General features: G+C 53.2%; 1 protein-coding gene across 3 annotated transcripts in view; it reads right to left on the reverse strand.

Moving 5' to 3' along the window:
• Positions 1 to 14,998, reverse strand: part of Dscaml1 (DS cell adhesion molecule like 1) — a 335,803-nt gene that overhangs the window by 69,484 nt on the left and 251,321 nt on the right. For 2 of the 3 annotated variants that reach the window (XM_028866435.2, XM_028866436.2), the window contains 5 exons: positions 13,680 to 13,976; positions 11,715 to 11,987; positions 2,605 to 2,883; positions 2,099 to 2,218; positions 1,081 to 1,257 (listed from right to left, as the gene is read on the reverse strand). In XM_028866435.2, coding sequence (XP_028722268.1) covers positions 1,081 to 1,257; positions 2,099 to 2,218; positions 2,605 to 2,883; positions 11,715 to 11,987; positions 13,680 to 13,976 — 1,146 coding nt within the window. The remainder of the gene's footprint in view (positions 1 to 1,080; positions 1,258 to 2,098; positions 2,219 to 2,604; positions 2,884 to 11,714; positions 11,988 to 13,679; positions 13,977 to 14,998) is intronic. The other variant, XM_028866438.1, reaches the window with a different exon arrangement.

Consider the following 14,998-nt stretch of genomic DNA (forward strand, 5'->3'; position numbering starts at 1 on the left):
CCCAGAGCTGTTCATGGAGGGAGCTCTCGGGAGGTTCAGGGTGGACTGCACACGGGCCCTACAGCTCTTTGCAGCGACCCTAGAGGGACACTGGAAAGAACGCCACTGGTGGCCCCTTCTGTGCTCAGTCAGGGCCACACTGACATGCATGAGGGGCTGGACACAGACTGAGCCCTGGGCCATCAGATCATCTTTGTAGATAGGGAAAATGTGATTTAATGAAGACATATGTGCTTATCAGAGTCACATACTAGTGACATCAGAGCCCCCAGAATCACATTTGGCTGTTGACACCAAAATTTAAGTTGCCATCTCCACCCTCCCAAGTCCATTTCCTGACCCAGGACCACAGAAACACTTGTCCTGTGGTTCTCGGGGATCCATGACAAAGGGTCCTAAGCCTGTATAGGAATAAAGCTCACCCGGCTTTAGTGGCTGCTGTGACAGCACCCAGAGACAGCTGATGAACAGTGGCTTCCAGGGCCACCATGGTGGCTTGAGCAGAAGCCATTCCCTGATGAGTTAGTTATAGAGTTGTGCTGCCCCTAAGCACTTCCACTCACCCTCGGTTTCTGTGTTGTTCAAAGCAGTTTTATAAGGTTTGTGAATTGGGAGTGAGCCTTTACGGTAAGAGGAAAGACTAGATCATGAGAGACAAAATGATCTTCCTTAGATCACAGACCATTAGATAGACCGGGACTGGGAACCCAGCGTTCCAACCTCCATGGTGTATAGGCACCTTCCCTTTGAGTCTGTAAACAGGCTGCACGCAGCCGAGTGCACACTAAGTAGCGGAAGGAGGTCGTTTGATTTAGGTTTTGAGATAGAATCGCCAACTGATAATGATCCGAATAATTACTGGACAGCTACCAGGACCCGTCGCATCCTTGATTTGAGATAAATCAGAGTGTGCCTTTGTTTTGGATAAGCCTCAGGGAGGCTCCCAAGCTCACCTCTGAGCAACCTTGCTCTTTCTGGACAGAATATCAGCATCTCAAGGGGGAGGATGGGTAAGCATGGGGAGAACCAAGGCTGGCGTTGGCGAGCCTTGGCAGGGCTGGAGTGGGGGCAGGAACTCACTCTTGACGGTGAGGAACATGGCCTTGCTGATGTCGGTGCCCACGCCGTTGCTGGCCTGGCAGAGGTAGTAGCCGATGTCCTCTTCCAGGACGTGGCGTATCAGCAGGGAGCTGTTGGGCAGGATCTGGATGCGGCCAGTGAGGGGCACTGGGTGATATTGCTGGGGGTTCCCGCTCCCTGGAAGGAGGCGGCAGTTAGAGGGGCGTTGGGAGCAGGTGTGACCCGGTACCTAAGGAAAGGCCTGATAAAGTCCTCTTGTCCATCTGGGGTCATTTCACAGCAGAGTTACATCATCCCACAGTACTGGCACCACACAGCTCCTACTGCACAACGTGAAATACCCTCTGGCCTGGACCTGGCTCTGAGGCACAGAAATGGTTGGAGCAGTACCTCAGGCGGAGCCCACCTTGTTACTGAACTTGCTGGAATAAAGAAAATGCCGTATTTGGTCAACTTGGTAATAGGCCAGGAGAGGATTGAGTTCTCATATGACAGTTCCCTGGGCACATGCAGTCAGGCCTGGGGAAGAAGCCAGCTGTCTTCCACAGGGGTCTCGGGTACCCCTCCCCTCCCAACATCAGCCATGGACACAGTCTATCATGTGGCATCTAGTCAGATACCAAATGTCTCCTTGTGATGTGGCTGGAAGAGGACCAAGGTCTCAGACTAGATAGGACCCTAGGGTGGGTGGGGCAGGGTGGGGAAAGCAATACAAACTAACTTTAGAGATGCAGGAGGTCAGTGGTAGGGACAAGAGGAACTTTGGGGGCTGTGGATGTAGCTCAGTGGTGGAGGGCTTGCCCATCATGCACGAGGCCCTTGATTTGATCCTCAGCATCACCAAAAGCAACAGCAAATTTGGACTCAGCATCATGTTGTCTCTCAGCCTGGTGTGGCTGCGGATGACTTCTAGAGCATCGGATGCAGGGGTTCCCTAAGCTCAGAGCTCACTACTCTCCTCAGGGCTGGGATCAGAGCCTGGTCCTCCCCTGCTCCTCACAGACACTGTCTGACTTACCTTTGGCATGTTTCCACATGACCTTGGGTGGTGGGTAGCCATCTACAGAGCAGTTGAGCACACCAGCTTTGCCATAGATGCCGTCCTGGTTGTTGGGCTGCACCACAAATCGAGGGGGCACTGTGGGAAGGAGGGAAGCAGGGAGAAAAAGAGGCTGTCAGTCTCTGCTGGGTTCCCTAAGTCAGGGGCCTCTTCCAGCAGATGCCAGCTCTTGTTGGGTTATTACAACGTTGGGAGCAGACAGCCTGTGAGGTCAAGAAAAGATTGAGAGCTCTTGCAAATACCGCAATGGGAGCTCAGAGTCCCAGGTCCCAAACCTGCCTGTGCCCATGGCTGACCAAGTAAGGATGCCCTCCACTGCAGGCCTGAATGTAAGAGGCTGGGGTCTCTCTGTCCTTAAGAATCCAGGCAGAACCAGTTTGCCAAGAGCCTGTAATTCCAACTGGAGCTCTAGAACGATGCTCTTGGTCCCCCACCCCTTCCGGGGGTTGGCCTGACCCGCTCACCACGCACGATGAGCTGGCGTTCCCTGCTCACGGTGGCTGCCGCGTTGCTGGCGATGCACGTATAGTTGCCGTTGTGCTTGAGGGAGACGCTGGAGATCTGCAGGGAGCTCATGAATTCCTTGCTCTCAATGGTCACGCCCGAGCCTGAGATGATCACCTGTCCATCCTTTCTCCAGGTGATGCGGATGGGCATGTCTCCCGAGGACACCACACAGGGGATGTAGAGCAGCTGGCCGATGGAGGCAGGCGGGAACTCGAAGGGCTGAATCAGAGGGGGCACTGGAGGGACAAGGGGATGTCGTGGTCAAGGGATACTTACCCACCCTGGTCAGCTGTCCTACCTGAGGGGGTCTGGCTTGTACTGACCCTGGGGCAGGCCTGGAAACCAGCTCCCCAGGTCCCTGGAACTTTTTTCTCTTCTGAATGCAGTATCTTCTGGGTACGTCCTGGTGCCCTGGCTCTTGTCCGCCTGCCTACCTAGGCCAGGGCTCCCAGTCTCTGTCTTAAGCTGCTCAGTTCTCAGATTGGTCCTTGAATTTGACTCATGTGTTTTCTGACCCACTGTTTAGCTTGTGCATAAGTTCTCACCTTGGCGTCCATCTCCCAGCCTTCTGGGTGCCTGGGATAGATAGAGATGAGGAGTACAGGGAGAGGTGAGGAAGGCCTGTGTAGATTCTCTCCCTTCCCTTTCCATGACCGCTTGCCTAAAACAGGTGCCTCCAAACCAGATCTTCTCATCAACTTGCCCCTCCCCATGGCCATCAGCATGTAGAAACTTTACATATGCATAGGTATCTCACTGAATCCTTCTACCAGCCATGGACCTGGAGCTTGATGGTCCCATTTTACAGATGGAGAGATTGAGGTTCAGAAGAGCTGTATGGAGATAGGTTATGGGAGGTGACTTGAAACCTGATCTATCCGCTCTCCATGTCAAGGTTCTTTTCACTAAGCAGCATAGCTACCTCTTGAGAAAAACTACAAATGTTCACACGGCAGGCCCTTTTGTCTCCCAAAGCGTGCTCAAATTGAAAAACAGGGTCTGTTATCTATCAGGTGGCCACATGGGTAGGTAGACCCCTTGGGTAGAACTCTCTGCACCCAGCTGCCCTCATCTCAGCCCCTGGGGTGGTGGTGGTGATGGTGGGGCCTGTCTGCAGCCCGAGCCGCTGTGAGATGGATCCTTCTCTCTCAGCACTGGCGAGAACATCAGCCATTATCTTTATGATAACTCAATTAGGCGGCAGCAACTTCCCCAGCTCGTGGGGGGAGAGGAGAGTGAAGGAGACAGACAATTAGCTTAACAAGGATGAGCATGAGTAGATGAGGTCTCCTTTCTGCAGTCGAATAATTAAATTACAAGGCTGCCCACGGTCTCCAGCCTACTCCCAGGCTCCAGCCCACCCCCCTTTGGAAGCCAGTGATGCTATTCCACTACAGGGCCACCCAGAGCCACAGCCACAGCACTGCGCACAGGCAGGCCTTGCAGACCCACAGACTTCCAGGGTTCAGAGGAAGCAGCCAGATGTGTACATAGAAAGCCCTCTGGATCCTTGGCAGGGTGGGGCAGGGTGGTGGTATTTCTTGACCAAGAGCTGTTGGTCTGGAGGACATGGCAGTTAGGAGAGGGTCCTGCTTCCATGACTCCCTCAGGGGCCTCAGCTGGCCTTCTAATGCCACCCTATCCTGCCCTCCACTCCAGCTGGTCCTGAAGGAGGTTGGCTGGGCCATGGGCATCTCTATATAAATTTCTCTGAAACTCAGGCTCTAACAATGGTCCAATGCCCTTTGTTGAGACTTCCCAGAGAGACTGATTTTACGTCATTGTGAACCCCCTCGTGTGTGTGTGTGTGTGTGTGTGTGTGTGTGTGTGTGTGTAAGAGAGAGAGAGAGAGAGAGAGAGAGAGAGAGAGAGAGAGAGAGTGTGTGTGTGTGTGTGTGTGTGTGTGTGTGTGTGTGTGAGAGAGAGAGAGAGAGAGAGAGAGAGTGTGTTGGTCACACCTAGGCCTCTAGGCCTCTTTGAGTTTTTTGATACAATTGCCTCAAAAATCCAATGCAGACCTGACTGCTACCATATCCCTGAGGCTTGGAGCTAGGACTTGTGTAATAGGAGTATTTATGGGGTAAAGATTGTAGGTGCCTAATAAATACTCATCAGATATGTAAATAAGTGGACATCTGGATATCACTTCTCAGGGTGACCTCATGGGTTCTTCCGTGTGGTGAACCAGGGGTGGGGTAGACATATGAGGGTCCAAGTAGAGTAAGAGGAACCTCAACTTCTCTCCAGGTGCTGCTGTTGTATGAGCATGTCTGGAGCTTCTCCTGGGTCCTTCCCAGGGCCAGGCCTTTCCTGTGGTAGCACTAACCCAGCTCTTGGGATTGAGGAACCTCTGGACTGTGAGCAGGGTTTGTGATATCAGTGATGCTTCAGGGGCTGGAGAACAAGACACGTGGCCAAGGCATGGGTAGCCTGAGCCCATTTCCAGGGGAGACAGAGCAGGAAGACAGAGCCAGTGACTCTGGGGGAGGAGCTTTTGCTCAGCAGGGGAGACTGTCTCTCTCAGTAAGGAAGGATTTGGAGAGGGGTGCAAGTTAGTTACTAAGGCAGGTTAATTCATTAACTAGCCAATTCATGTAATATTTATGAAATGCCTGCCCTGTGAAGGCATTGCCCCTGTGTAGATGAGGAAGGCAGAAACCTGCCTGAGTTTTAGACAGAGAGCCTTGGGAGTTAGAGGTTACCTTCCTTCACGATTACTGGGCCAGCACCCCCTTGGACACAGACACAGGACTCAGCAGAGGCAGGTGTCCTCTGGGGGTGACCACAGCCTTGGGAGCCCTGGACATTTGAGTTGACACACATGCATACAAAATAATACACAAGATGAGGGAAGGGGACCGGGCTGAGCCAAAGGGCCGAGACCACTGAGGACTGCCATTCCTTTCTAGTCAGTGGAGTGGCCCAGAAATCACTTGAGCGGCCACAAAGCAGTAGCCAGCACCCATGCTGGGGGTTAGTTATATGGGTAGGATGGCCCAGGACTCCTTGATGTCCTATGCGACGTATGACCAGATAATTCCTCAGAGGTCCAGCGCAGCAGATGCTCCCCATCCCATAGCCATCATCAAGTTCTGTCATGGCGTTGTGGCAGAAACTCCCTCCTCACCTACTTGTGTATAGCTGTTTACTCTAAATTGAAATAGCCCTCCCAGAGGAAGGACAGACCGACCCTCATAAAAGCAGGGAAGCTCATGAAACTTAGGAGATTCACGAGGCCCTCCCCAAGGTGATAAAAGCAGCCAACGGTTGCCAGGCAGAGTGGACCCCTCCCACAGAGCTTCATGGGTACCGCTTCCCTGACGCGGGTGTTCCTGCAGATAATCTCAATAAACCTCTGCTCCACTGAGCTAGACTGGAGTGTAATAATTTGTTTGGTCTGTTAGTGCCCCACCTGGGGTGAGCAGGTATTTGTTTACTTCTGCCAAGGAAAAGTCACACAGCCCCTCTGCAGATGACCAAAGGACCAGGGCTGCTTGGAGTCGGGGGTGTGGGGGGGGACGGGACGGGACGGGGACTCTGCATCTCCTCAGAGATGGCCTGGGGGAGAAGAAAAACTAGGGTTCCTGGCTGCTGTGTAGGCTGGTTAATCCCAAGGTGAGTGCTGTGGGACAGAAGATTCTCAGCTGTGGTAGGATATTTGGTAAGAAAACATGATTTTTGAGGCTCTGGATTCCTGGAAAGAAAGACCCATCTTTTAGGCAGGTCTTCCTTAAGCTCAGGGTCAGATGCCGTGTACCATCCGTCCCCCGACTGGGGAATCGATTTTTCAGGAATTGGGGGTCTCTGACCACCTGCTTTCATCAGTGTCAACTGCAGTCCCAAGATTGTGCCCTGGGTCCCTGCACTTCTGCAGTAGCTGGCCTGGAGTTCCACATAGCCAGGGCTTCTTTCCTGGAGCAAGGTGCCATACCAGTGCAGAGCAGAGGCCAGAGTGTCTACAAAGACACGGCAACTGTGGCGGTCCGTGCAGCATCTGGCCGCCATAAAGCCTTTATAGACACTTGTTTGGGAGTGTCACGCGGTGCTGACCACCAGCCCAGCCCGTAAATGCTTTATGGGGTCTCTTATCATCCGTCTTTGAGGCTGAGCCTTTTATTTACTGCACCTGCTAGCAGAGTGTGCCCTGTAGGAAGTCAGAGCCTCTCTGTCCACACAGCATGGACGCAGGAAAGATCTATGTCCGGGGCCAGGACAACTGAATTCCAGACTCTGTTGCTCCCTCAAGTGACCACGGGCAACTGGCCTGTCACAAGCACCTGGCCTCTGCCTTGGCTTCTTCCTCTGAAAAAACGGAGGGGTTTCAGGCCTGGAGAGATGGCTAAGAGTGCTTGCCACACAAACATGAAGTTTTGAGACAGGAGCTCTGTGACTACGGGAGTGGGTGGGCGTGGGGAGTCCTGTGTGGTGGCACTTGTGTAGGATTGTAGAACCCTAGTGCTGTTGTGGGCAGAGACAGGAAGATTGCTGGGGCTTGTGACCACGAGCTTGGCTCTAGGTTCAGCAAGAGGTCCTGTCGCAGGGAATAAGGTAGGGAGTGACAGAGCAGGGTACCTAATGTCCTCCTCCGGCCTCCACACGTGTGCACAGCACATGTGCCCACACATAAAAGAGTGTATAACACACACACACACACACACACACACACACACACACACACACACACACACAGTGGTGGAGGTAGGCCAATTAATTTCACAAATGTGACCCCGAGTTTTCGGTTTCAACAAATCTAATTATGTTTAAAATAAGCACAGTTTACTTCAGTTTTTATCCCAACCATCCCTTCTCGGGAAGGCGTTCCCTGACCACAAGGTCCCTCCTTCTTGGCACTCTCAACTTCAGTTCTGATTTAGATTTTTAATATTACACATGGTGCACACCGTCTGTTTAATCTCTAAGATGCAAGTTCCTGGAGGGTGGGGATTCCGTGTGTTTTGAACACAGCGGTGTTGGTGAGACAGAAATAGTACCAGGAACATAGTGGGTGCACAGCCAGCCAGTCACTGAGGGAAGAAACAGGCTGCTGATGCTTCTCCATCCTCATCACCTCCTCCACCACCACCACCACCACCACCACCACCACCACCACCACCACCACCACCACCACCACCACCACCACCATCACCAGCCCTGTGTGTCTCTGAAGGAGGTTGCTTGCTCTGTGTTCCCAAGGAAACTTGGCTGCCAGCAGAATATTTTCTAGAGGTTGTCATGGTAGAACAGGCAATTCTCCTCCTGTGGAACCTGTGGTGCCCCCTGCCTGTGGATCCCTGCAGGGCTCCTTTCAAACCACCTCTACCAATAGCAGGCATTCCGGGCAGGTGGGTAGCTTACGTCTTCAGATCATAGACTCGTCCATCCCAAGCCACTCATCGGAGTGGGCGAGGGCTCCCCACAGGAGCACCCTCCAGTTATGGCTGAAGCTCTGCACTGACTAGATAGGGACATATGTGTGTGGGTCTGGGGTGGGAGCATTTGAGGATAAGAGTATCTGTGTGGGGGCGAGTCACCTCTTCTGCCGGCTAGCTCTCCATGGGGACTCGGCATGTCCTCAGTCCAGTCAGAGTGCCTCATGCCCTCACTCTAGCTGCAGGGCCTCTCGGAGGCTCCAATGTGGGGATGGAGGTATTTCTCCATGGAATCATGACAAGAGGTCCCAGCTGCAGGCCCTGATCCTAGTTAGGGAAACATTCAGTCTTCGTACCAGGAGACCATTTTATGACACCTTACTTTTCAGGTCAGAGGTCCCCAAAGTCACCAAGTCTAGGTTGGTTCTGTGTGAGCTCGCTCCTCTTAGCATCCTGCCAAGGATCTTTCCAGAAACCCAGAGACAAGTGCTGCCTCCCCGCAGACTAGTTCTCCTCGCCATTCAGTGCTGCATGTGCCAAGCCCAGGAAGTCCTCAGAGCATCCTCATCCTCCTCTGTCTTCTGCCTCTCCTGCCTTGCTGTGCTTTGGCAGGAGCTCTCGAGCAAAGGTTTCATATAACCATCCGCAGTTGCCTTTCAGGGGTCAGGGATGTTGTCTTGCAGGAGGTAGCATTTGTGGACACATAACTGCTCACATGCATGTACATGAATCTGCCCCAGAATGAGTGGGCTAGTCTGCTACTTTTGACACTTGATTGCGCATATAGTTTGTACACATGTGTGCACAACACACATCTCTGCGCGCGCGCGCACACACACACACACACACACACACACACGTGTGTGTGTGTGCATGTCGGTATGTTCTGATCTTGGCTCACTGATTGAAAATTTCATTAGCAGACAAGCAGTCCCCAGAAGGACCGGAGTCAGCAGTTATTTTTCCAGCTCACAAAGCATTGTGGGTTTGGCTGCACCTGGTCCACCAGTCTTGGTCCCACAGAGAAGCGGGGGTTGGGGGGGGGGACTCGACATACTATTGCAGGCTTCCAGTGCCTGTCTCCCTCTACCCCATACTTTTCCTGCACTCTATCCCTCCAACATGATGCACTTTCCAATGTCCAGTAGCCATGGGGTTTGGAACATTAGCTACCCCTGCACCCACTCCTTCCTCCCTGGAGTCAGGGCCCCTTGCCATGCCCAGGGGCGCCTCCTCCTCCCCCCTCCTTGGGGAGCTCTTGGAAGAGCACAGCCGCTAATCAAGCAGCGTGATCATAATCAGCTTTGATGGGCTCTTCTGCAAAAGTGCATTCTAATGAGGTGGGGGAGCTGAGCCGAGAAGGTGGGGGTGGAGGAGCCGAGCTTTCAGAGTGGTGGGGAGCTGGCTTCCAGGCCTTTACATGAGTGTCTGGTCTAGAGAGGAAACAGGGGCCTTTGCCCATTCTATGGCTGCATATTGGTATTTTTTTCAGACCCTGATGAGGAGGAGCAGGAAGGTTTGCACACAAGCCTGTGTCACACACACACACACACACACACACACACACACACACACACACACACACGAGTCACATGTGCATGCAGTCTCCCCCCTCTCCTTGGGCTGGGAGACATCGTCGCTCTCTATACTACACTACAGGCCCAGTGAGTTGCTGAGCCTGAATGCATCAGATTCAATTCATTAGGACTGATCGCTCCCTGAATGGGGCTGAATAATTGATGAGTGGAGAGCAGCTTTCAGGATGTTCCGAGTACTCTGAGGCTTGCTGGAGCCCTGTTATTATTATTATTTTTTTTCTTTTAGCTGACAAACCCAGCCAAATGCTTGCTGGAGCATTGGGCTCAGGGAGCAGAGCAGAGGTTAGATGTTTTAATATGTGATGTTTACACTGTACGCTCTCGGCCCATTGCTTGTAACAGAAATGGATACAGGCTTCTGTGATGCCCAGTGAGGTGGAAGCAGGGCGGGCGGAGCTGTGCCACATCATTACCAAGTCCATTTGCCCAGACGTGGAATGGGGTTGTGGTCCTGGCTTGTGGGCCCCTGGGCTGCCCGGAAAGGGTATTAGGTAGGGAACACCCTGGCATTGCCGCAGCCTGAAGCAGGGGGGTGGCGCTGCTAATGTGTATCCCAGCTCTTTCTCAGGCCTGAGATAGCCACAAAGCCCCCTGGTTTTTGGAGCTCACAGTGTGGTTTCCCATAAGTCACTCCAACCCAGACTAATGTCTCAGATTCAGTTCAACAAACACGTGCCATCTGGCACTGTGACAGGTGGCAGGGTGGGTACACAGGATGCATGTGACCCAGCCCTGAGAAGTGCTCAGGGTGAGCCAGACGACAAGAAGTTAAGAAGCACAGGAAGGAGGGCTTCCTCCACCTTTCACTGTGACTGTCAGGTTCCTGGGCCTTCCCATCCGTGAGGTCATGGGCATCACACATGGAAGGGCCGCCATCAAATACAGCATGTGTTCCCCCAAATATGTTCTCTCCTAGACAGCCCTTTACCTTTGTGCATGCAATGCATCTTCCAGTGCCAGAGCAGGAAGACTCCAGGTCTGAGACCTTCAAGGGCTTCCCATGTGTTGGGCCTTCTTGGTCTGGGCCTGTGCTCTTTCTTGCTTTCCCAGATCCCCCCCCCCCCCCCCCGTCCCCGTCCCTATCTCCTCTCTACTGGATGGGGAAGAGGTCTTTCCAGCTGCCCCTGATTCCCCTAGGGATAGGTGTCATCAGGAGGGAAGCCCCTCAGTGACAGGGGCCCCTCCTTGGTCTGTCTTCTGTGGCCAACTAAACACCACAGGTCGCCTCTGTTCTTGAGGTGGAGGCTGGAGCTGGTGCTAGGGTCCTAGCCTGTCCTCCTCAGCCTGCATCCTTCTCTGGTATTTCCTGGTCAGGGCCCAACAGGATCCACTTCCCCTGTCCCTAGAACCCACAGGACCCTCATGTCAGGCACTCTCTAGATAACTCCCATGCCTGTGGACCCCAAAGGATGTATTTGGGGCTCCATTACTTACACCATCCTAGAGCCGAGGGAGCAGAGGCTAGTGGCTTCTCAATGGTCCCTTTAAAATCAGTGTATCTGTAGACTTAGGGGATGGGTTCGGAGAGGGTAACACAGACACGTAGCACCCACGCAGACCCCTGCTCCAGCCACCCATCAGGTGAACAAGAAAGCTGTGGGTGGGTTGCAGACTGAGCTCCAGGGCTCAGAGAACTGGCAGAGAGTCTTTCTCCAAAGCCGCCACAGGGCCTGGAGGTGTTCATTCCTGGCCCAGGATGGGGCCAGGGTGGTGAGTGTGTGCTTCCTCTACCCTGGCCTCCTTGCTGCTGCTCTCCAGGGTGTCCCTACCAGGTACCTGGTGGCTCCGTCCTGACCTCAGTGGCCCAGTGCAGGCCACCATCCCTTATCTGAACCCCTGCCCAGAAAGCATGCTGCCTCCCCTTGTCTACAGCTGAGCTTTCAAGCCCCTGGGATCAGCACTGGGTTTCCCTGCAGCTTTCAGCCTTGTATCCATCACCATGCCCGCTCCCCCCCCCCCACTCTGTCACCTTTCTGCCAAAGGCCAGGCCCATTCGGTCTTCCTTGGGCTTCTGCTCCCTGGGGGTTGCTTTCTGTTGGACACCTGTACCAGCAGCCTGGGAGGCAGGCAGGCGCCGGCTCCGGGTGGGAAGGGACCTACCTTTGACGGCCACGTGGACGCTCTGGCTGATGGAAAGCTGTGGCTGGATGAGAACACTGCACAGGTACTCCCCCTCATCCATGCCCTTCTGCACATCTGTCAGCTTGAGAGTCCCGTTCTCAAACACCACCTGGCGGTGGTTATCCGGCAGCAGCAGGGTATCCTTGTACCACTTGATGGAGTAGTAGGGGTAACCAATGACCCTGCAGTTGATGAGTGTGTCCCGCCCGGCGACCGCTGTGATGTTCCTCATTGCCCGGATGCTGGGGGGTCCTGGGGAGTGGGGGGGAAAGTGGAGAGGAGGGGCAGGTGGCGCCATGAGCCGGTGCCATTCTGCGGTGGGGGCTCTTCTCTCTTGCTTGGTCCCTGAGACTTCCCCTGGGGCTAGAAACTGGGTGAGGGCAGAGAGAGGCCTTTCTCAGCCTCTAAGTGCAGAGGCCAGGATTGAGGTCACCCGTGTGACCCCCAGGACTCACTGTCATCATTGTGAAATAGTTGCAAGCAGGTGTGCACCACACATGCCTATCACAAGAATGTAGTCCCTTATGGGACTAGATGAGGCCGATTCACAGCCTCAACAGGGAACCACCAGGATTGGGCCAAGTGAACCCTTATTTAGGGAGAAACTAGGATGGGGGGGTCAATAGTGAAGCAGGGACCTTATGCTTTTTCTCTGCTTGCTCACATTGCATTTGTACCCCAAAGAACCTCCCATATAGTAATAAACTATCCCCAAAGCACCAAGGTCTTGACCATATGAACCCACATGTTGTTTTTTCCAATCAGGGAAATTGTGTTGTGGGTTCCTGAAAAAGGGCTGCAAATTTGGGTTCTGACCGCACTGGCTGGGGGTGGGAGTATCCTCAGCTGGGCTGGCTGGCAGGTAGCATCATGGGAGTGGGAGAAGGAAGCTTAGAGGTCACCATGAAGGGACAGTACTGAAGAGCGTAGGGGAACTCTGGGGCCGAACTACAGAGGACAGAATAGAGTCTTCCAGGGCTCTGTGGCTCTGTTTCTGCTCTAATTCAGAGAGGGACATGGGGGCTTGGCCAAATGGTGGCCTCAGACTTGTTATGTGGGATGGGTGAGCTGGAATAGGTGAGTTTAGAATGATCTCCATTTCCACCCCTGTCCCTGCCTCAGGGCAACTGTTAGCACCCCCGGACCGATGTCCATTTCTAACAGTCCTCCTGTCCTCTTGCCCTTGGGTTAGAGGTAATTGGTAGGGTCCAGAGAGGACCAGTCAGACTGAGAAGGCTGAAGGGCATCAGAGGAGACAGCTCTTACCATGTTAACTTGGAGAACTGAGGTAAGGGGGTGACTGACACCTTGTGGACCCTCCTTCAGGCTGCCTGTCTCTGGGAGTCATCCAACTCCAGCCTCTGTGTCAATCTTCTACTCCTGAAGGCTTGAGCCTTACAGTTGGGAACATGCTCTCCAGGCCCCTGACTGCCTACCTCTCCTGGAACATTTCAAGGTTGGCTCTGTGGAGAATGCTGGGAGCTCTCTAGTATTAAGGTTGAGTACGTCCTACTTCCGTCTGTCTTTGTCCTTTCAAGACCCTGCTGGGGGCTGGCAGGTGCTAGCAGGTGCACAGAGCACTGGGGGCCCAGAGTGATTGGATGGGGTGGACGGGGTGGGGAGGGTGGGCAGGTGAGATTGTGGGAGTGCGGGGGTGGGGGGTGGGCAGAGAATGGGGTGGACTCTACCAGACACACACTCACACACAAGAATGGTTGATGAGACTGTGGTGAGCAGGTCAGAGAGAGAGAGAGAGAGGGAGAGAGGGAGAGAGAGAGAGAGAGAGAGAGAGAGAGAGAGAGAGAGAGAGGAAAAGAAAGGGAGAGGGGAACCTCCACTAAAATCAAAATGACAGTTACTAAGAAGCACACAAGAATGACGGTGACCACAAAGATGGCAAAGGAACTCAAAAGCCTATTCTGATATTTAAATGTGGACAGGCACCTCTTACGTTTATTCGCGCCTGATATTCAGCACTGCCCACCGAGTTCCGCGCTGTGCACCGGTACACGCCCCCATCCCGGATCTGGGGGCCCGTGACGTTCATGTGGCTGATGGTGGTGCCGTCGGACATGGTGTACTGGTTGGTGCGGTGGCTTCCATCCCGCACGATGGGCTCGTCGTCCAGGGCCCAGGTGACCGTGGGGGGCGGGGCGCCCTTGGCAGCACACATCAGTGAGAACTGCTCCCCGGGGTTGACCACCTTCTCGCTGAAGGATGAGACGATTCGGGGCGTGCCGTCTGCGGGGAGCGAGGAGCCCCCTTCAGGGTCACTGAGTCACAGAGAGACTATCCCCCCAGGCCACCCACCCAGTGACTGGGAGGAGGCGAAGTGGCAGCCAGGATGAAGACAAAGGGCTGTCACGTGTGAAAGGCAAACCCATGAGGTGTAATCACTGCCGTGGAGTGAGATGCAAGTGTAGCGTCTTTGAGCAGGTTGCTTCATCGGTGGGTGATAAGAATAACGGTGATGACAATTACTCCCACTTCTGGACACGGTGAAGATTAAATTAATTACTACATCCAAGATGCTCCTCTAGTTATTAACAAAGACGGCAAGGCTCAGAAGGCACCGTGCATGAAGGCATGTGGGGGTGGGGTCCGAGTGTAGTTTTGGTACTTGACCATGCCGAGGATAGGGAGTAGCAGCATTTAGGCCTATTAACAAAAGACCTTAAGTTCAAGGTTTAAAATGCAAGTTTCTCAGAGACAGTGGAGGCGATGGGAGTCTGGCTCCAGCCTTAAGCCTTGGCTAACCACATAATCTAGGATGAGACAATTAATTTCATGTATCACCTTTCTACTTCGGCATGTGGGGGTGGAATTACCACCCTGATCATCCTTCTCCACAGGATTGGTGTCAGGGGTTAAAAAGACATTAAGCACATGGTACCCTATAAATATGTATGCTTATTGTATGTCAATTAAAAATAAAAAACTATGTCTGGAGTAGCAGTGCATGCAGGTCATTTCAGCCCTCAGGAGGCTGAGCCTGGAGGATTGCTACCAGTTCAAGGCCAGCCTGGTCTACATAGTGAGACCTTGTCTCAAAAATAAATAAATAAGTAAATAAACAAACAAACAAACAAATAAATAAAAGATAAGATAATAAAAGTAGATGCTTAAATTAATAATAAGAAATAAATAATAAGAAATAAACAGCAGGGCAGATGTCATAGTGTTATTGAAATTCTTCAATGTTGCACATCAAAATGCCAATGTTTACCAGAGACCTGGCCAGCCTGCCAGCCCTGTCCCTACCT

This window comes from Peromyscus leucopus, chromosome 7 (genome assembly GCF_004664715.2).
Source record: "Peromyscus leucopus breed LL Stock chromosome 7, UCI_PerLeu_2.1, whole genome shotgun sequence".
In the NCBI taxonomy this organism is placed as follows: domain Eukaryota; kingdom Metazoa; phylum Chordata; class Mammalia; order Rodentia; family Cricetidae; genus Peromyscus; species Peromyscus leucopus.